The 22,066-nt window shown below is 53.5% G+C and overlaps 1 protein-coding gene across 1 annotated transcript; it reads right to left on the bottom strand.

Annotated features, from left to right (window-relative positions):
* Window positions 1–323: 323 nt before the first annotated feature.
* On the bottom strand, window positions 324–18,986 carry RP1L1 (RP1 like 1). Its single transcript, XM_055295026.2, is given in 4 exon segments — window positions 324–3,359; window positions 4,242–7,447; window positions 10,336–10,477; window positions 18,378–18,986. Coding segments are annotated over 4 exon segments (6,993 nt in total).
* Between the last annotated feature and the right edge of the window lie 3,080 nt (window positions 18,987–22,066).

Here is a 22,066-nt window from a genome sequence, read left to right as displayed (position 1 = left end):
TAAACTGGAGCCTTTCCAATCTGTTCCATCTTTCAGGCTCTGCAGACAAATGAATCGGAGCCGGGCTGACCTCCGATAACTGGGCAGATCCGCAGACCCCCCTTTCTTCACACTGCATGTGGGATGGGCCACAGAGCTCTCTGAAGCTTCTGGACTTAGAGTCGGGGGACAGCATGGCATGGGCTGTGTCCTTGGCAAGTCCTTGGTCTTTGTCCATGTACTGTGGACGTCTCCAGTGGACTGAACTTTCCTCAGTTTTGTAGAAAAAATATGAATAAAAACAGAGCTCCCAAGCTCATGATTGGTTTGTAGCTTGATCTTGTCTAGAAATCTAAGTCATCTTGGCCAAAGCCATCTGCCCTGCCCACTGCCTTGTTGGGGGCGAGACTTCCGAGTGCCTGGTCCTGTTGTAGGTCACAGCCTTCACCGGCCCCCAGCTCTGGAGTCCTTGGGCCCGAAGGGGCCTCCTCTTGCTCAGAAGTGGAACTTTCTGGATACATCCTGGGGGCCTTCCTCTCTGCATGAGGGGCCCCCATTGACTTGGCGTCAGGGCTCCTTATGTCTCCACGTACATGGTCATTTTCTGAGTCTGTCTGCCAACAGTTGCCCCGAGAGGATGCTCTGGAGGAGGAAGGGCCTGTTTAGGAGCCTGGCCTTTGGTGGGGAGTGTCTCCACCTGGGGAAGGGGGTGGAGTGGGCCTGTCCTCACGGACTGGGCTGCTGCTTTCAGAAGCCTCCTCAGACTGGCCATCTCCTAGACTGACCTGAGGGCTCCCCTTTTTCTCACCTTGAGTTTCTCCTTCCAACTCTGGCTGGGCCTCCCCTTGAGCCCCCTGCATCTCCCCTTCAACCTCTGGGGCCTCTACAACTTCTGACTCTGGCTGGGCCTCCCCCTCAGCCTCCAGGGCCTCTACGCCTTCTGGCTCTGGCTGGGCCTCCTCTCCAGCCGCCAGGGCCTCTATACCTTCTGACTCTGGCTGGACCTCCCCTTCAGCCTCCTGTGCCTCCTCTTCTGCCTCCTGGGCCTCTACACTGTCTGACTTTGGCTGGGCATCCCCTTCTGTCTTCTGGGTCTCCCCTTCAACCTCCAGGGCCTCTACACCTTCTGACTCTCGCTGGGCCTCCCCTTCTGCCTCCTGCATCTCCCCTTCGACCTCTGGGGCCTCTACAACTTCTGACTCTGGCTGGGTCTCCACTTCAACCTCCAGGGCCTCTACATCTTCTGACTCTGGCTGGGCCTCCCCTTCAGTCTTCAGGGCCTCTACACTTTCTGTCTCTGGCTGGGCCTCCTTTTTAGCCTCCTGGGCCTCCTCTTCTGCCTCCTGGGCCTCTACACCTTCTGACTCTGGCTGGGCCTCCCCTTCAGCCTCCTGGGCCTCTACACTTTCTGTCTCTGGCTGGGCCTCCTTTTCTGCCTCCTGGGCCTCTACACCTTCTGACTCTGGCTGGGCCTCCTCTTCAGCCTCTGGGGCCTCTACACTTTCTGTCTCTGGCTGGGCCTCCTTTTCTGCCTCCTGGGCCTCTACACCTTCTGACTCTGGCTGGGCCTCCCCTTCAGCCTCCTGGGCCTCTACACTTTCTGTCTCTGGCTGGGCCTCCTTTTCTGCCTCCTCGGCCTCTACACCTTCTGACTGTGGCTGGGCCTCCTCTTCAGCCTCTGGGGCCTCTACACCTTCTGACTCTGGCTGGGCCTCCTTTTCTGCCTCCTGGGCCTCTATACCTTCTGACTCTGGTTGGGCCTCCCCTTTAGCCTCCTGGGCCTCTACACCTTCTGACTCTGGTTGGGCCTCCCCTTCAGCCTCCAGAGCCTCTATACCTTCGACCTCATCACTCTGTCCTGGATCTTGGTCACCTCCTGCCGCAACTTCACCCTGCAAGTTGTTCTCGTGCCCAGAGCCTTGGCCCCCAGTTTCTCCCCTTTCACTTATGCCCTCTCCCTCCTGCTCGGCTTCCCCCAGCTCGCTGCCCACACTGGTTTCGCTGTTGTGGGTTTTCCCTTCTCTCTCCTGAGCCATTGCATCTCCCTCTGCCTCCCCCAGTTTGGGATCTTTGTCACTGTTGAGTCTCTGACTCCCCTCCCCGTCCTCACCCTCGTCCACTCCAGGCCCCTGGCCCAGCCCCAGCCCTCCCTCAGCTCCCTGGACAGTCGTGGTGCTCGTGGGGTCCGTGGGGGTCTTGCCAGGGGCCACCTCTGCTGCCTCCCCATCAGTGTGTTCTCCCCTCTTCCTCTGCAGAATCTGCTGCAGGTCAAAGGCCTCTTTGATGGGACCTCTGGTTGCCCCCATTGTGGTCTTGGGGGATGTAGGGCTCACTTTCTTCCTCACGCAGGCCTCGCAGGGACAGAACTCCTCGCCCTCTGCCTCCTCGCCCAGCTGGCTCCCCAGGGCTGTGCTGAGGGCTGGCTCGTCTTCCAGGGTGAAGGAGAGGGGCCCCAGGCCCAGGGTCCGCTCAGAGAAGGCCGAGAGGTTTCGCAGGCCCCGGAGACGGTGTCTGCGCTGCTGGGTCTGCAGCAGCAGCTCCCCACTGAGGGACTCCCTGGGAGGCTCCAGCACCACCTGCCCCGCCCGACCCTGGAGCTTCTGGAGCTCTCTCTTGGTGCTGTCCTGGAGGCGTTGGGCCACGTCCTGCTGCAGCTCGGCCGCCATCTGGTCCAGCAGATCATTGTCCTGCAGGCCCCAGCGTGCTCGGAGCTCAGCCACCGCACTGGCAAGGTGGGCCAGGAAGGCCTTCTCCGTCTTCTTCAGTAACACGGACACCCAGATGGGGTCGCAGTCCAGAGCCGCTCTGCAGGCCACCGAAGAGCTCCTCTCTGCAGCCCCCTGGGTGGGTTGGGCCCGCGTGTGCTCTTGGACCATCATGGTGGCTCCGGGCGGCTTTTCTAAGCCAGGCTCAAGCTGGGAGCCACTTTGACTCTCGCTGGCACTTGGGTCCGTCTCACTGAGATGACTAGAGGGCTCTGTGGGTTCCTCTGTGCCCTCTGGGGGGCACGTCTCTGCAGAGCCTCTTCCCGCTTCCTCCTCCTGGACTGGGTCATCTTCCAGGGAGCCTTTCCCATCCGGAGAGCTGGCCTCTGACAATTCCTGCCCGTGGACGCTTCCTTCTTCTGGAAGTCCTTCCTCTTCAAGACCCTCTTCAAGAGCCTCTTCTTGCAGTCCTCCTTCTGGTCCTTCTTTAACTTCCTCTAAGTGCGCCCCCTCTTCTTGCAGCCCTTCTCCTCCTGTTTCTTCTTTAATTTCCTCAAACTGCGCCTCCTCTTCTTGCTGTCCTTCTCCTTCTGTTCCTTTAGTTTTCTCTAACTGTGTCCCCTCTTCTTGATGTCCTTCTCCTTCTGTTCCTTTACTTTCCTCTAACTGCACCCCCTCTTCTTGCAGCCCTTCTGTTTTAGTTTCCTCTAACTGTACCTCCTCTTCTTGTGGTCCTTCTCTTTCTGTTTCTTTAATTTCCTCTAACTGCACCCCTTCTTCTTGCGGTCCTTCTGTTTCTCCTTTCATTTCCTCTAACTGCACCCCCTCTTCTTGCAGCCCTTCTCTTTTAGTTTCCTCTAACTGCACCCCCTCTTCTTGCAGCCCTTCTGTTTTAGTTCCCTCTAACTGCACCCCCTCTTCTTGCAGCCCTTCTTCTGTTTCTTTAGTTTCCTCTAACTGCACCCCCTCTTCTTGCAGCCTTTCTTCTGTTTCTTTAGTCCCCTCTAACTGCACCCCCTCTTCTTGCAGCCCTTCTGTTTCTTTAGTTCCTTCTAACTGCACCCCCTCTTCTGGCAGCCCTTCTGTTTCTTTAGTTCCCTCTAACTGCACCCCCTCTAACTGCACCCCCTCTTCTTGCAGCCCTTCTGTTTTAGTTCCTTCTAACTGCACCCCCTCTTCTGGCAGCCCTTCTGTTTCTTTAGTTCCCTCTAACTGCACCCCCTCTTCTTGCAGCCCTTCTTCTGTTTCTTTAGTTTCCTCTAACTGCACCCCCTCTTCTTGCAGCCTTTCTTCTGTTTCTTTAGTCCCCTCTAACTGCACCCCCTCTTCTTGCAGCCCTTCTGTTTCTTTACTTTCCTCTAACTGCACCCCCTCTTCTTGCAGCCCTGTTTTAGTTTCCTCTAACTGCACCCCCTCTTCTTGCAGCCCTTCTGTTTCTTTAGTTTCCTCTAACTGCACCCCCTCTTCTTGCAGCCCTTCTGTTTTAGTTTCCTCTAACTGCACCCCCTCTTCTTGCAGCCCTTCTTCTGTTTCTTTAATTTCCTCTAACAGTGGCACCTCTTCTTGCAGCCCTTCTCCTTCTGTTTCTTCTTTAGTTTCCTCTAATTGCACCTCTTCTTCTTGCACTGTGTTTTCAGCTAACTGCTCCAGGTTCGAGCTCGCCCTCTGCTCCTCACTGTCTCTTTCTGCTTCATCCTCATTGGTGGCACAAGCGCAGGCTCGGGAGTTCAAGAACGTTGGAAAACAACCCTGCTGTTGGTTTTCCAGATCCTCTGGGTTCTCAGAAGTTCTGGAATCAAGCCTCTGGTTGGAGGTGTTCAGGGGTAGCTCTGTCCCCTCTGGGACCAGGGTGCCGTCCATGGCACAGGGTACGCTGCTCTCCCCTGAGCCTCCAGAGCCGCTGCTGATGTCCACACCAGAGGAGGACGTGGGCGTGAAGTTCTCCGTCACGGCATGGGACCCAAGGTCTGGCAGAGCCTGGCTCCATGCGAGCTCCCAGAGGCCCGAGTCCAGCTGGTCTTCCCCAAGGTCACATCTTGGCCACAGTTCCTTCGAGATGCTGAGCAGCTCCTGGTACCGAGGGGACTCTTTGAACCTCACTTTGCTGGCAGGAGACCCAAGGTCTTCATCAAATAACTGGAGACTGGCCAGACAAGTAATGAGGGCCCCGGCTGAGCAGCTGAGCCTCCTGGCCATGGGCTTTGACACTTCGGGCATGCTGCTGGGCCGGCCCTGCTTGGAGCCCATCAGCGCCCTCAGGATCTGCGTGGAGGCAGACACCCGGCCAGGAAGTGCCCGCAGGCTCACCTCACAGCCGGCTGGGGCCTCTCTCTCTGGTCCGGCCTCTGCAGGGGCCTCGGAAACTCCCTCTGGAGCTGCCCCTTGGGGGACACCCTCTCCTGATTGGGGACGAGCGTCACTACTCCCCAGGAGGGCACCCTCTGACTCCGGGTCCTGGCCGGGGTCCCCTTCCAGGGGCTGTTGTCTGACCTGAGCTGGCTCCCCCAGGCCTTCCAGAGAATGGTCATCCTCAGGGTCCACCTCGGGGCCTCTCCAGCCACCCCCGGCTGCACCTGTGGTCTCGCCTGCCATCTCATATGTCATGAGTATGGCCTCTTCTGGAATGTTGTCCAGCCATTCGCGGACCACAGCCTCTGGAGACGAGCGGGGCAGAGACCTGGGTGACACAGCACTGGCCTCCTCCTGCCCCTGGGGGTCTCCCCCACTCCTTGAGGTCTTCTCCTGGGAAAATCCCCCAGACCCCACACCCTGGCTGGCACTGCTTCTCCTCGATGCCCCTGAATTGGGGCCTGGGGACGGCGTGGGGCCCGCCTGGCATGTCCCCTCCTCCTGCTGGCTCCCACCTGGCCCCCGGGCAGCGCTTCGGTGGCTGCTGCTGGTGCTCCCACAGCTGGAAGAGCGCCTCTTGGGGCAAGGCCGCCCCCTGGGCGGGGTGGGACAGTACCTGCCACACAGCCAGCGGGTCTCAGGGGAGGGTCCCCACTGGGCCTCTTGGACCGGTTGTGTCCCAGCCTGTGAGCAGCAGCGGCTTTGATGGGGTCCCACCGCCCCTTGCTCAGGCCGTCCAACCTGCAGAACCGAGGGTGAGGGCTGAGGGGTGTCCCTGGCCCGTTCCCCCAGGCTGGCAGACCCAGACTTTGAGCAGGAGTCGGATGTGTGGGGCGGTATGGGGGCCGGCGAGCATGTCCTGGACCCCGTGTCCCCTGCCCACTCGGCACAGGGAGCGTTGTGGGGGGAGACTCCAGAAGCAAAATCCGAGTGGCCTGCAGGGGTGACAGTGGCACTGCTGGTTCCCAGAAAATCCTGGGAAGGAAGAGATGCTGAGGAGGGAGGTCTCAGGTTCCCGGAGGCCTGTATCCTGGTGCTCGATGAGCTTCCAGAAGATCGTGGCACTGAACCATCCCGGCAGGCCCTTCGCCGCTCAGGAGGCCTCGGCACTTGCTTGGTTACAGAGGAGTCCAGTGGGCTGTGGGTGTCCTTGCAGCAGTGAGAATGCCTGGGGTGGCCTCTAGGGGCCACTCGGCCAAGGCCAGGGCTGCTGGGTGAGGACATTGCACTGGTCTGGCTTCTGTGCCTTCTCTGCCCCTGCTGGGATGAAGCGCAGGTGGAAGGGGTGGAAGAGGCTCCTTCCGAGTCCCAGGAGCCAGAAAGGCCCGGAACCAGAGGTTCCCTTGTCACAGACGCCCCCCTGGCCTGCTCGGTACCCTGTCCTTCCATCTCTGCCTGCAGGCCCCCACTCCTTAAAGATGAAAGACTCAGGGCTGGAGAACCGGGGTCGCCTCCCTCGGTGGCCTCCTGCTGAGAGGTCTCGGCCCTTGCCTTGCCTGGGCAGCCCTGGGGCCGCCCACCCCATTCGCTGGATCCGTCGTGAGACCCGGTGCTGGCTGATGAGTCCGAAGAAGCCCCCTCCTCACTCCGGGCCCTGGGTGTCAGACGGCCGCCTTGCTCTGGGCCGCCCAGCCCCACTCCATCTGTGCACAGGCTGGGGTCGTCACCCAGTCTCCCTCCAGCTTTCCGCTCAGCCCCTATCTGGGCAGAGGGGCTGCCGCTGTCCACCCCGTCCTCCGGTGTCCTGGGGCAGCAAGAGGAGTCTGGCTCCGAGCCTTCGGGGAGGCCAGTGCTGGAGGCTGGACTGGCACTGTCCTGGCTGCATCTCTCCCTCCCGGCAGCCCCACGGCCCCACAGGCCACTGCAGCAGACATGCTGGGCCAGTCCCCACCTCTTCCGAGCTGCCACTCTCTCTCCCTGGGAGGCATGCAGGGGATTCGTCCAGATTTCATACTTGGGCCCTGGCTGCCCGCCTCGGCCAAAGGCTTCCCTGCATCCCACCCTGCAGGCCCGGGGTCCCCACGCCCCAGGCTCTGAGAAGCCCCAAGGGTAGCCCTCCCACACACAGCAGAGGGGGTCCACCTCCCCCAGGACGGGGTCTTCCCCACTGGCTGCCGTGAGGGCGCTGGCCCTGCCCATCCTCCGGGACCACAGAAGCGTGTCCTCGCCAACCAGGTGGAAGCGGACTTTCATCTCCACGGACAGGCTACCGTCCTCATTCATGCGGACCTTCTTCTTCATGTCATCACTGGCCACCAGCGGGCCCGGCTGCACTGGCATGTCCTGAGGGTGCCTGTCACGAGCAGGGCCCACCGGGGGGTTGCTAGGACTGGGCCTTTCTGGCAGCCGTGGCCTGCTGCCTGGCGGGGACCGCGAATGGATCACACTCGGCTTGGTCTTTGGCCCCCAGCTCCCTGGCATGCAGTGAAGAGGAAAAGAAAAGAAGAAAAGATTGTGAGCCATGGGGGCAGCATCAGGGTAAAGGAATAAAACAGTCATGAGCCTCCCACAACCTGAACATCACCACTGCCTCCAAAATGCACGGCAACAGCTGGGCGCGGTGGCTCAGGCCTGTAATCCAAGCACTTTGGGAGGCCGAGGCAGGAGAATTGCTTGAGCTCAGGGTTTCAAGACCAGCCTGGACAACTTAGTGAGACACCATCCCTACAAAAAAAAAAAAAAAGTAAAAAAATAATTAGCTAAGCATGGTAGTATGCCCCTACAGTCCCAGCTACCTAGCTACTCGGAAGGCTGAGGCAGAAGAATCCCGAGTCCCAGAGTTCGAGGCTGCAGTGAGCTATGCACCACTGCACTCCAGCCTGGATGACAGAGCAAGACCATTAAAAAAAGAAAAGAAAGAAAAAAAGCATGATAAGGGCAGAGCTATTCTAGAATGACAATCCACAGAGCTACCAGTCTGTGAACCGGCATCGTCTAGCAAGGAGAACTTGAGTCTGAATTCAATCTCAACTCTGCCGCTTATTAGCTGCGTAGTTTTTGGCAGAGCCTGTTTTCTGAACCGTAAAATAAGCATAATAATATTGATTGGTTCGGTTCGTATTGACACATGGCTGTGCATATAAAATTTCCTCTATAGTTGCTAGCATACAGTAGGCTCTCGAGAGATGGCAGACTTGGCAGGCAGAGTGGCAGTGCCCAGAGCTTCCTCCTGGCCCTCCTCATGCCCACACCCAGCACAGCAGGTGAAATCAATAAACTGCTGCATCTGACCCTGATTGGAAACTGTTATATGCTCTGTGATTATTAGTGGTGATTTATCACCCTAACCCTCATCAAGCTCCTGCATTGATAAATGGCTGCAGGGGAGGACCTGGGCAAAACATCTCAGGTCCTGCTAGTAAAGCCTGCACCCCAGCCATGAAAAAGAGAAGAAAGCGCTGCTGGGGATGCAAAGGAGTGGCTCTAAGAAAGAATGAGCCGGGCGCAATAGCTCACGCCTGTAATCCCAGCACTTTGGGAGGCCAAGGCAGGCGGATCACCTGAGGTCAGGAGTTCGAGACCAGCCTAGCCAACATGGGGAAATCCCGTCTCTACTAAAAACACAAAATATTAACTGGGCATAGTGGTGGGAGACCGTAATCCCAGCTACTTGGGAGGCTGAGGCAAGAAAATCGCTTGAACCCGAGAAGTGGAGGTTGCAGTGAGCCTAGATGGCGTCACTGCACTCCAGCCTGGGTGACAGAGAGAGACTCTGTCAAAAAAAAAAAAAAAAAAGGAAGGAAGGAAGGAAGGAAGGAAAAAAAAAAAGAAAGTACAAATGAATGAAGCTCCTAAGCGCTTTCAAATTCCATCTCCTGAGCCGACATGTGGCAAAAGGGTCGGGCTAGCAGACGCAGAGCATATGGCCAGCAAAAGAACCCCAGGTGCACATCTGAGCAGAAGATGGCTTTGCCCAGTGCTGCCCCTCCACAGGGACCAAATGAGACTGGAGACTCCTCCAGGGAGGGACCCAGAGTAAACTGTCCTTGTGCCTCCAGTACCTGACCCACAGTGATAACCAAGCCTGTCCTTGTGCCTCCAGTACCTGACCCACGGTGATCACCGACCCTGTGCTTGTTGTTGTTTCTGAGCTTTTCACAAAGGATAGTACTTTGTTTACTCACCAAATTTTTCCATTGTCAGACTGCATTTGTTAACTGTGCTTTTAAAAATAAGCGTGTGTGATTTTAAAAAATAACATAGTCCAGACTGTGGCTCTTTGGCTGGATATATGGTTGGTTGTATGGATGGATGGATGATCCGTGGTCATGGTTAGTTTTAGTCCTTTTGACGCCCACGCAGGCCACCACTGTTGCCTGAGACCATTGTGACCCTGAAAGGATGCAACGTCACGTGCACGGCCCATTGCTGCCATGATGTCATGGCTACTATAGTTGTTTCTTTTTTGAGACGGGGTCTCTGTTGCCCAGGCTGGAGAGCAGTGGCACGATCATGACTCACTGAAGTCTCAAACTCCTGGGCTCAAATCATCCTCCTGCCTCAGCCTCCAGAGTAGCTGGGACCACAGGCACGCACCACCATGCCTGGCTAATTTGTTCATTTACTTATTTATGTTTCTGGTAGAGGCAGGGTCTTGTTCTGTTGTCTAGGCTTGTCTTGAACTCCTAGGCTCAAGCGATCCGCCTGTCCTGGCCTCCCAAGTTGCTAGGAATACAGGTGTGAGCCTCTGCGCCTGTGGTACTTAATAAAATTTATTTTAGATTCTAGAAACTTTAAGTTCAAGATCCCTTAATCCCTGTTCCATTTATTTATTTATTTTGAGACAGGATCTTGCTCTGTCACCCAGGCTGGAGTGAAGTGATGTGATCACGGCTCACTGCAGCCTCAACCTCCTAGGCTCAAGGGATCCTGCCACCTCAGCCTCCCAAGTAGCTGAAACTATAGGCATGTGCCATTATGCCTGGCTTATTTTTTTGTGTGTTTTTTTAGAGACAGTGTCTCATTATGTTGCCCAGGCTGCTGTCCAACTCCTAGACTCAAGCAATCCTCTTGCTTTGGCCCCCCAAACGGCTGGAATTACAGACATGAGCCATCGTGCCCAGCCTCTGTTCCTTTTATATACCAAACACTGCCCTCTCCTATCTTGGTCAAATGTTGAACCCAAGTAAGACTGACAGTACTGAGAAGGACGAAGAGGCAAGAGAGATCCCAAAATGGCTGGGATACCCAAGATCTGGGGCCAAAGGGAAGTTTCCTGAATTACCTGGAAGGGTATCCACTCAGCCCTACTGAATCACCATCCAGTGCAAATCAGATGGGGGAAACCCAAAAACCAACTCACCGTTTTTGTTTCTTGAAGTCAGCCCAGATAAAGTTTCAGCCTCGCTTCTCCTGGCATTTTTCATGGCTGGGGGTCTGAAGGCCTCATGCCCGGCACACACCAGCACAGAGGGGCTGTGCAGCAGGGCCTGCAGCGAGTCCACCTGAGGGAGGAGCGGGCGGAGTCAGGAGGCCTGGGCTGCAGAAACCCCTCTACCCTGAGGCCTGGGGGAGGAAGGATCCAGTCTCACCAGCCCTGTCCTGATTTCTGCACATCTCACCCCAGACTCCTGGTCCAAGAAGGGGTCTTATCCATTCCCCATAACACCTCCATCACTAGCTGCAGGCTGAGGTCCCACCACCACGATCTCCCGCTCTAGCTATACCCCTTCCTCCACCAGGCGTGAGGCCTGTGATCAAACAGCACTCTGGATGCCCCTGCGGCAAAAGACTTCTGTAGGCTGCATTTCTGCCCACATGTCCACCCTCCAGAATATGTATTCCCTGAAGCAGCTGGAGCAGCATGCCCTCCAGCTCCCACAGCGGGGCCCGATTCACTCTCTCACCCTTTTCCCAAATGGAGGAGCCTCTGTGCTGCCTGACCTGTGTTTTCGGGCACAATCTGAGTCTGCTGCCTCTGCCTCTGCCCAAGTGGAGGGGAGAGGGGCTAGGTACCACTCTCCCTACAGTGACCCCTTCCCTTCCAGACTCCTGCAACAGTCTCTGGGCTCCTGACCCTCCCCAGACCCATCAGAATGTCCCCTACGCATGCCTCGGCTCCGGGCAGGCCACGTCGCTGCAGGATTCCTTTCCAGGAAACCGGTCCCTGGACCCACAGGGCCCTGCAGATCTGAGGGCTTGCACTATTAGGGGATTACACTGTAATGAGCAATGCTGGGGAATGTATTTCGATCTTTAAAGCATAGAGCATGTTCTTTGTCATTCTCTAGAATTATAAGGGTATGCTCATTAACAAAAAAAATGAAAAAAAGAGGGAACATTACATTCTCTTCCCCAAAACATGTCACAGAAGTTTGTTGTGCACCAGATCTTTCAGCCTAGGTAATTAGAAGTTATTTCTTTTTCCTTTTTTTTTTTTTTTTGAGACGGAGTCTTGCTCCGTCACCCAGGCTGGAGTGCAGTGGCGCATCTCAGCTCACTACAAGCTCCGCCTCCCTGGTTCACACCATTCTCCTGCCTCAGCCTCCCGAGTAGCTGGGACTACAGGTGCCCGCCACCATACCCAGCTAATTTTTGTATTTTTAGTACAGACAGGGTTTCACCGTGTTAGCCAGGATGGTCTTGATCTCCTGACCTCGTGATCCACCGGCCTCGGCCTCCCAAAGTGCTGGAATTACAGGCGTGAGCCACCGCACCCAGCCTAGAAGTTTGTTTTAAATGACGAGGTCCATTTCTTCTTTCATTTAGATTCCTAGTCCATTAAAAATTCCAAACATGACCCAAGTCTATCAGTTCATGGATGTAGCCATGTTTCTAGGCAATCAAACTCTCCAGGGAAGAAGAAAAAAATTGAAGACTAAATGATGCTCCCATTCCTAGGGAGAGGTAGAGTCTAAAATCTACAGAAAAAGGAGCATTTTCAAGAATGACTATCCAGGTGGGAATCTGAAAGTTGATAATCATGTCGCAGTCCTTCCTGGGGAGAAATGAGGTCATTATATTTACAGAAACTCTCACAGCTCTACAATAAGTCTAGGTGAAAATATCCTAAGTCTTTTTCTCCAGTTCACTCACGTTATGCCAGCTCTCTCCCCATCACCACACCCACTAAACTGTAGCTAACTGAAAGTAGGGACCTCGTCTCATTTGTCTGTTTATGTGGCACATGCTAGTCCATGGTAATGCCACTAACTCAAACGCATCCTTGCATTACATTGTAATGAGCAATGCTTGGGGACGTATTTCCATCTTTAAAGCACACAGCATGTTCTTTGTCACTTTCCAAGCATTAATGTTGGCTCTCTCATTGGCCAGCCATGCAACTAGGAGCAAATTACTTAACCTCTGTGCCTCACTTTTCTTATCTGTCCAAAGGGGATAATAATATCAGCTACCAGCCAGATGCAGTGGCTCACGCCTGTAATCTCAGCACTTTGGGGGGCCGAGGCGGGTAGATCCCTGGAGCCTAGGACTTTGAGATCAGCCTGGGCATCATGGTGAAACCCTATCTCTACTAAAAATACAAAAAAAAAAAAAAAAAAATTAGCTGAGCGTGGTAGTGGATGCCTGTAAACCAAGCTACTCGAGAGGCTGAGATAGGAGAACTGCTTCAACCCGGGAGGCGGACGATGCAGTGATCCGAGATTGTGCCGCTGCACTCCAGCCTGGGCGACAGAGTGAAACTCCATCTCAAAAACAAAAAGCAAACAAACAAACAAACAAACAAACAAACAAAAAAATAAAATTAGCCAGGCATAGTGGCATGTGTCTGTAGTCCCAGCTGCTTTGGAGGCTGAGACGGTAGGATCACTTGAGCCCAGGAGGTCGAGGCTGCAATGAGCTGAGATTGTGCCACTGCACTCTAACCTGGGCAAGAGAACCAGACCCTGTCTCAAATATTAATAATAGTAATTAATAAATTAATAATAGTAATATCAGTTACCTCGTGAGTTTGTGTAGTGAATGCTATGTCCCATACCAGCTGCTTCTATCCCACTCTCTTTCTGGTGTGCTTTCCAGTACTGCAGAGGTTTGTTTTGGTTTTGGTGTTTTTTTGTTTGTTTGTTTTTCTGAGATGGAGGCCCGCTGTGTCACCCAGGCTGTAGTGCAGTGGCTCAACCTCCACCTCTCGGGTTCAACCTCCACCTCCCGGGTTCAAGCGATTCTCCTGCCTCAGCCTTCCTAGTAGCTGGGACTGCAGGCATGCACCACCATGCCTGCCTAATTTTGAATTTTTAGTAGAGACGGGGTTTCCCCATGTTGGCCAGCTGGTCTCAAACTCCTGACCTCAAGTGATCCACCTGCCTCGGCCTCCCAAACTGCTGGGATTACAGGTGTGAGCCACCATGCGTGGCGCAGTACTGCAGAGTTTAGAAAGCCACCAGCCCATTTCCTGAACTCCCTTGCAGCTTGGGAACTAAATGAGAAATAAGTCCCACTAATTAGATGCACTTGAACAGGGCATGGAACATGGCAGTGAAGCACAGGCCATCTTCCTTTTCTTCCTGACTCTTGCCACAAGCAAAAGGAAGTCAAAGATGCAGAGAGGCGTGTGCCGCTGAGATATCAAAACATGCCCTCGTTGTTCTAGTAACCATCATCTTCCCATTTGGGATTGCAGCAATGGTGGGGTAATTCAGAGCTCAGTCATTCCAGAGGCAACCCTCCAAAACCCACTTTCCGCATTTCCTAGACATCCCTGACAGGTTGGTTTGTGACACTCTGGGAATCTTTTCCAGGAACCCAGCCTGTGCTCCTCCAGCCTTTCACTGAATCTCTAAGCATCAGCCCCTCTGAGTGGAATTCCTTCCTCCTTAAGATGCCGAGAGAGGGCTGGGCACGCTGGCTCACACCTGTAATCCCAGCACTTTGGAACGCCAAGGTGGGCAGATCACCTGAGGTCGAGAGTTCAAGACCGGCCTGGCCAACATGGTGAAACCTCATCTCTACTAAACATACAAAAAAAAAAAAACCCAAAACAAACAACAACAACAAAAAAAACATTAGCTGGGCGTGGTGGCAGGCGCCTGTAGTCCCAGCTACTCGGGGAGGCGGAGGCAGGAGAATCGCTTTAAACTAGGGGGCAGAGGTTGAAGTGAGCCAAGATCACGCCACTGCACTCCAGCCTGGGTGACAGAGGGAGAGTCCATTTCAAAAAAAAAAAAAAAAAAAAGGATGCTGAGAGAAGATTCTGTTTCCTGTACTGAAGCATGGCTGATACAGCATATCACATCAGAGGTGGCCACAGGCAATGGACCTTCAAGGACAGGAATCCAGGACTCGTGTTCTCATCTGGTTGATTTGAAGGTGGTGATAAACTGGAGACAATGGGACACTCATAGCGCATGGCACACAGTGACAAAAGAGTTCTTATATGATCCCCTCTGATAGTAGAAAGTAGTGCTTCCTGAGAGCAGGACTTTGACCCTCGGCTGGCTGCCGAGCCTCTTACAATGAGAGTAAGAGCTGAAAGGGCTATGGAGTGGGCTGGCTACTTCCGACTTTTTAAAAATGGCAAGCTCAAGGTCTAAGCCCTAGTTCGAGGATGGCCAGAAGACATGGGGGCTTCTGCAACTGCTGTCAAAGAGTCTCTTTTCTCTTGTCAAAACTCAAATGCAGAACTGCTTCTGCTGGTGGCTGAAAGGCAGCTGAACTGGGTGTTAGGTGTTCCATCAAGCCACAAAGCGGGGTGGTGTGCAGAAGTGGCCCCTGATCACCAGGTGGAGATGACGTGGACTACATCAGGCTCAAGAAGCTTGACTGAGGCCTCAGTTAAGTTGCTCGAGCAGGTGGCTCACACCCCAGCTCATCTGCTCCTGCCGCGTTCCCATCTCTCCTCAGCACACGCCTATGACTTCCCGGGAAACTCCCCCTCCCAGCTAACTGAAGAAGAAAAGATTCAATTCTGGCTTTCAGATGGTTGCACAGAGTATGTTGACACGACCAAGAGTTGGCTGCTGCATGACAGACCCACTTCAGCCATGAAGGGCAGTGGGGAAGGAAAACCCAGGAGACAGTATGATTTGGTGACTACTAAAAAGAAGCAATGTCAAGAGGTTCTAGAGCAATTTATGGGCAGTGGTTAGCAGTTAAATCTGACAATCAAGGGGCTTGGAAGGAAGGGGACTGGAGGATGGGTGACAGGAAGTCCAGAGAAGGACCTGTGAATGGATCGTTGAGAATTGGCCTAGAGGGTAAGAACACTGGTGTCTCATGTGGATGTTTACCAAAAAGTGAAAATCCTGCGGATACATTGACCAGCTCTGTAGAGTCAATCATCCTCTTCCTCCAGCCACCCCAGGGCATTCTCAGGCGGCTCCTGAACAAAGTGGCAAAGAAGCATCAACTAGCAGCAGACGCTCCACTCCATTCAAGCAAACCTGGCTGCCACCTCTGCTCAGGGCCTGATCTGCTAAGAGCAGAGACCAGTGATTCATATCAGACCTTGAGGAATGCAGCCAGACCCCTGGTGGAAAGCTAATGACATTGAACCCCTCTGATATGGTGGCATTCAGCAATCTGTGCCAACTGTAATCCTGCTTCACAGGCAGATTTTACACTTGGTCCATCATCCTTCTCCACCCTCCATGGACTCTCTGAATGCTTTGCTCATGCTTGCCAAAACCTACGAAGATTACTTCCACGCAAGGACTGATTTTATAGCAAAGATGTGAGAAGACGGACTAACACCCATGAAATTCACCATGCGGCCACGTACCCCATCACCCAAAGCAGCTCTAACTTATAGAACGATGGAATAGACTACGGAAGACCCAGTTTGGACAGCAGCTGGAAGACATCACTTTATGATGTTGGGGTGTTGTCTTACAGAATGTGGTATGTGCTCTGAAATGGCAACCGATACATAGTGCTATTTCTCTGGCGACTAAGACACCTGTATCTTAGTCTACTACACCTGTGACCTCACTGCAAACATTTTGCTTTCCATCCCAGCAGTTTTGGTCTCTGCAAGCTATACAGTAAATTCCATGGATGTTAGTCCACGGTCTCACTTCTTTTGCTATAAAATTAGTTCTTTGGATAGAAGTAAGCTGCATGGGTTATGGCATGGGTTTGGAAGTCTCAGGACCCAAGGGAGAATGTTCCCCTTTAGAAGACACAACAGTGGGCTGGGCACAGTGGCTCACGCCTGTAGTCTCAGCACTTTGGGAGGCCGAGGCGGGTGGATCACCTGAGGTCAGGAGTTCAAGACCAGCCTGGCCACCATGGTGAAACTCCATCTCTACTAAAAATACAAAAATTAGCCGGGCATAGTGGTGAATGCCTATAATCCCAACTACTTGGGAGGCGGAGGCAGGAGAATTGCTTGAATCCAGGAGGCACAGATTGCAGTGAGCCGAGATTGCACCACTGCACTCCAGCATGAGTGACAAGAGTGAGACTCTGTCTCAAAAAAAAAGGAAGACACAACAGTGGCCCCATGGAGCTGAAAGCTGAGACGGTCACCTTGGACATACAAGGCTTCTCGTGACAACGAACCAATAGGCAACACGGCAGTTCTGTGTTGGATGAGGTGGCTGGTTCTGATTGTCCAAGGGGGAAATAGGGCTACTATTACACAATGGGATAGGGAGGAAGTCATCTATTACCCACGCAGCCCATTGGCTGTCATGTCCAGGGATAACCATCAGCGCAAGACCATGGCCCATGTAGTGAGGAGCTCCAAGGGCTCAGACCCCTCAGGAATATGGTTCGGTCACTCTGCTGAGTACGTAACCATCATCAGCTGAGGTGCTGGTGGGAGACAGAGGAACAGGGAGTGGACAGTGGAAAGAAGCTTTAAACACCAACGAAGGCCTTGCAGTAGATACCCTAATTTTTTTTCACAGCTCTGCTAGGTATACATATTATTCAATTTCCCTTTTCTTTGTTCTTTATTTCCTATACTACTTAACATAGGGTACTTTGATGGTGCTGGACTACATAAGTAGACCTTTAGATAGATGATATCAAGGTGAGGTTGTCACAGCATAGAAGACGAAGGGTCCAGTGATAATGTGATTATGGGGAGAAGGTGAATGTGTTTTTGATTGTAGGAGGGAGAGCTCTGTTACTGCATGAGCGCATGTTGTGGTAGCTGATGTTTATAATGAACTTTTTGTAATGATGTTATGATAGGATTTTTTTTTGAGATGGATTCTGGCTTTGTCACCCAGGCTGGAGTACAGTGTGCGATCTTGGCTCACTGCAGCCTCTGCTTCCCAGGTTCCAGCAATTCTCCTGCCTCAGCCTCCCAAGTAGCTGAGATTACAGGTATGCGCCAACACACCTGGCTAATTTTTGTATTTTTAGTACATATAGGGTTTCACCATGTTGGCCAGGCTGATCTCGAACTCCTGACCTCAGGTGATCCACCTGCTTCAGCCTCCCAAAGTGCTGGGATCACAGGCATGAGCCACTATGCCCAGTGATACGATGTTTATGAAGTTTTGGTGGAATGGTGCATACAGATGTTAAGTAGCAACAGGACTGAATCTTGAGGAGACTGTGAATTAGATCAGTCAACCTCCATCCTCCATTCTGCCCACCTTTGGTGAAAAGTCATGTTCTGCAGAACCTGGAAAGGCAAAAATTACATTCACAATTGTCCTTGAAATCAATAATCATAGCAGCTTCCAGCAGAGGTAGTAGCTTCCAGAACGTGCTGGGAGCCATTCCTGCAGACCCAGCTTCCAATTCACTCTCTGGCTTCCCAAAGATGAAGCCCTCCAATGCCCTGTATTAAATCACTTTCTACTTAAGGTACCTTGAGTAGTTTGTTTCCTGCACTGAACTCCTGCAATAACAGGTTATTGGATAAGACAACAATAAGAGTACACAAGGCTGCTGGGCATGGTGGCTCATGCCTGTAATCCCAGCACTTTGGGAGGCCGAAGCAGGCAGATCACCTGAGGTTGGGAGTTCAAGACCAGCCTGACCAATGTGGAGAAACCCTGTCTCTACTAAAACTACAAAATTAACTGGGCATGGTGGCACATGCCTGTAATCCCAGCTACTCAGAGGCTGAGACAGGAGAATCACTGGAACCCAGAAGGCAGAGGTTGCAGTGAGCCGAGATCGTGCCATTGTACTCCAGCCTGGGTGACAAGAGTTAAACTCCATCTCAAAAAAAAAAAAGAAAAGAGTACGCATGGCACAATGCCTGCCACTTACCACATGCTCTCTAAATGTACCTAAAAACGTGAATTTCAGCTGCTTGTTGATTTATTGACTTGAATGAGTGTCTCCATGCTATTTACCTTTAATTAGTAGCAGGGCAATGAAATGCCTCTTTTTAAGGAATAATCTCCCTCTTCCATGTGAGTATTTTGACCTGAGGTCTAAAGAACTTTTTCAAGGAACTGTCAGACCCCAACAGCCTACCTTTTTCCCGCTGGTCATGTACAACTGCTTCACAGGAAAGCGCAGGAGATCTGAGGCTTTGCTGAGAAAGGCAGCCAGGTTCCTGGTATTCCTGTGACTGAGAACCACTGCCTGCTGGAGGCGAGGGTCCATGTTCTTAATTAGCAGTATCCTCCGGGGGGTTTTAAGACTCTTCCGGGAGGAGGAGGTTCCTGGGGCTTCACGCTGGCCTTCGATATCCCGCAACTGCTGGGCAGTGGGGTTTCTCTCCTGTGGCCAGCCCAGTCCACTGGGGGTCTTGGGGGGCTTCTTATCAGAGCAGAGGTAGCAGCCACCATCTTCCAGCTGCTCCAGGGCGCTGAGGCTGTGCAGACCCCGGGGCGTGGTGACAGAGCGCACCCCAAAGGAGAGAGGCACGCGCTGGGAGAGCTCGTCCATGAGGGCGCTGAAGGTCTTAAAGGTGCGCTGGTGAACGGCCAGGCGGACCCCAGCAAACCGTGGATCCCCTCGCTTGAGGAAGGTGATCTTCTTGGCTGGCGCGACCTTGGTGACCGAGGGGGTGCGAGCCACAGAGGGCAGGAGGCACTCACGGTGGCTCGGGGCCTGGGCATCCCTTGGGGTGCTGTTCATGATGTGGGGGCTCTGGCAGCTGTAACAGGGCAGAGGAAGAGGGGTCAGAGAGCAGCTTGGGGGATTGGCATTTCCTGTCTCTCCCCTTCTTTATAGAGGTGCTTCCTGCCCACCCCAAATGTGCTCCACTCCACTATGGAGAGGCAAGTGATTCTATTTGGATGGAACAGAAGGAAGGACAAAAGTTGGGCATGGGACAGATCTGAGTTCAAATTCCACCCCATGGATTACTTGAGCTCAGGAGTGCAAGACTGGCCTGGGCAACATGGCAAAACCTCATCTCTACCAAAAATACAAAAATTAGCTGGATCGTGTGTGCCTGTGGTCCCAGCTACTTGGGAGGCTGAGATGGGAGGATGGTAGGAGCCTGGCAAGTTAAGGCTGCAACAAGCCATGATCATGCCACTGCACTCTAGCCTGGGCAATAGAGCAAGACCCTGTCTCAAAAAAAAAAAAAAAAAAATCCCAGCCCTACCACCTACTCCTGTGTGGCCCAGAAGGTGAAGATGCAATATGGATTTTGGTGGCCCCCATCAGTAAACCACAGCCAGAGCCACACTGCATAGTGGTTATGATCATTAGATGAGTCTAGACATGAAAGCACCTGACACTGAGCAAGAATCATTTTTTTTTTTTGAGACAGAGTCTCGCTCTGTTGCCCAGGTTGGAATGCAGTGGTGCGATCTCAGCTCACTGCAACCTCCGCCTCCCGGGTTCAAGTGACTTTCATGCCTCAGTCTCCTGAGTAGCTGGGATCACAGGTGTACGCCACCACACCCGGCTAATTTTTGTATTTTTGCAGAGACGGGGTTTTGCCATGTTGGCCAGGCTGGTCAAACTCCTGACCTCAGGTGATCCACCCACCTTCGCCTCCCAAAGTGCTGGGATTACAGGCATGAGTCCCCACGCCCAGCAATAAACCTTTGTTTCTTTCCTTCCTCTTGTTTCTCTTGCCCACTTCCACCAACCTGGAACTTTATTGAATAGTATTTTAGCGGTTTGTCTCTAAGGAGGCGGGTAAGTAAGAGAGGACCATGAAACACAGGGGTACGAAGGCTGGACGGAGACTCCGGGAGGCTTGGGCAGCACAACCCTGCTCATGAGGTCTCCCTGCGCAGCCCCTGGGGGTTCTCGCCTCCTCGGACTCCCCCTCTCCAGATGTTGGGTGAGAGGGCTGAAGTGGAAGGCATGCGTTTCAAGCCACGCAGGGACAGGGGTACAGACAGGGAGACTTGGAGCTCTGTGTCCTTAACCCAGAGGGGGTGCCACTGTTTGAAGCTGTGTGTCTTCATTATATATTGAGGTTTGCTTTCATCTAAACGCGATGCTGCCTCTCACATTCCCCTGAAGTCTGCGCAAGGTGCATGATAAACCCTACAGGTGAATATCCCAGCCACTGCTGCCATCATGGGAAATGGGGGCTCAGAGCTGCTGTGGGAGGTCAAGGCCAGTCTCCCACAGTCCATTCTTGCTCCTACCATTCCCCAGAGAGGAGCCTCACATAGGGCTGCACAGGCCTTCTGTGCTTCTCTGTGCTCTTCCCAGCCCAGGAGGCCACGCCTGCTCTGGGCACCTCACCTCCTGCTTCTTGCTCACATGGGAATTCCCCATTCCCACCAGGCTGCCTGGCTCAAAGGGCTTCCCGCAAGATGTCCCCTGTCCTGAGGCCCTGGCCTCGCTTTCCTCCTTCACAGAGTTTTACTCAGCCCCCAAAACCTGGGGAACCCCATCTTCAGTGCGGCTTCTCCAACAGTACCCACATCTGGGCCTGCGTCCTTTCTGGCCAACTCCACCAGGGCCCAGGAGGCAGAACCTGTGCTCCCCAGGGCTCCAGCCCTGCGTTCCGCACAGAGTCGGGCTGAGAAATGCACACAGATGAGCCAAGCTGATGCTTCCTAGAGACAGGCCTGTTGGAAGCTGGCCCCGAGCACTTACCAGAGGCGAGGAGTCGTCCAGCTTACAGGTGGCTCAGCCCAGAACCCCCGCTGGTGTACAGGCCATGGGCAGCCGCGGTCCTCCCTGGCTGTGGCCACTTTGCACATTTCTGGGGTAGCTGGGGCCCCCATCTCTCCTTCTCACCCTCCTCTCCATGTAGCCCCATCTGCCCCAAGAGAAAGAACTCTTCTTTTTCAAAATCATGGTGCAGAAAAAGACCTGATAATCTGCCCTCATCTCTGACACAAGCTTTATAATTAGCTGGGCCAACTCCTCCCGCCCAACATTTAATCCCTTGAAGCTGCTCTTCCCAGCCCTCAGCTCACCTTCCTGCAGGGCTGGAGCACTTCCCCCAGACGCTGCTGCGGGACAGCCCTTCTTCCAACATCTTTTCGTTTGCACCTGCCACTCTGAGCATCCATCTGGCTCACGCTGAGGGAGCTAAAGAAATGAAGCCCACCTTGTCCCCAGTGTCACTGTGTGTCTCAGCAACATGTCCCAGCATTATTGTATCATCCAGCTTCATTTCCCCTAGAATCACTATATCCCCAGCAACACCATGTTGCCAGCACTGCCATGTCCCTAGTGTCATCATGTCCCTCAGCACCATGATGTCTTCAGCATCACTGTGTTCCCAGCATTACAATGTCCCAAGCATCACCATGTGCCATGTGCCCAGCACCACAATTATGTTCCCAGCACCGCCATGTTCTCACCATCACAATGTCATCAGCACTTCCATGGCCCAGCATGACCATGTGCCCAATACCACCATGTCTTCAGTGTCACCATATCCCCCAGCATCACCATGTCCCCAAAATGACCATGTCCTCTAGCATTACCATATCCCCAGTGCCTCTATGTCCCCAATACCTCCATGGACCCAGCATTACCATGTCCCCAGCACCTCCATGTCCCCAATATCTCCATGGACCCAGCATTACCATATCCCCAGCGCCTCCATGTCCCCAATATCTCCATGAACCCAGCATTACCATATCCCTAGCACCTCCATGTCCCCAATATCTCCATGAACCCAGCATTACCATATCCCTAGCACCTCCATGTCCCCAATATCTCCATGAACCCAGCATTACCATGTCCCCAGCGCCTCCATGTCCCCAATATCTCCATGAACCCAGCAT

The sequence above is a fragment of the Symphalangus syndactylus genome, chromosome 1, assembly GCF_028878055.3.
Source record: "Symphalangus syndactylus isolate Jambi chromosome 1, NHGRI_mSymSyn1-v2.1_pri, whole genome shotgun sequence".
In the NCBI taxonomy this organism is placed as follows: Eukaryota; Metazoa; Chordata; class Mammalia; order Primates; family Hylobatidae; genus Symphalangus; species Symphalangus syndactylus.
Note: the sequence above shows the minus strand (reverse complement) of the source record. Positions and strands in the feature narration are given on the sequence as shown.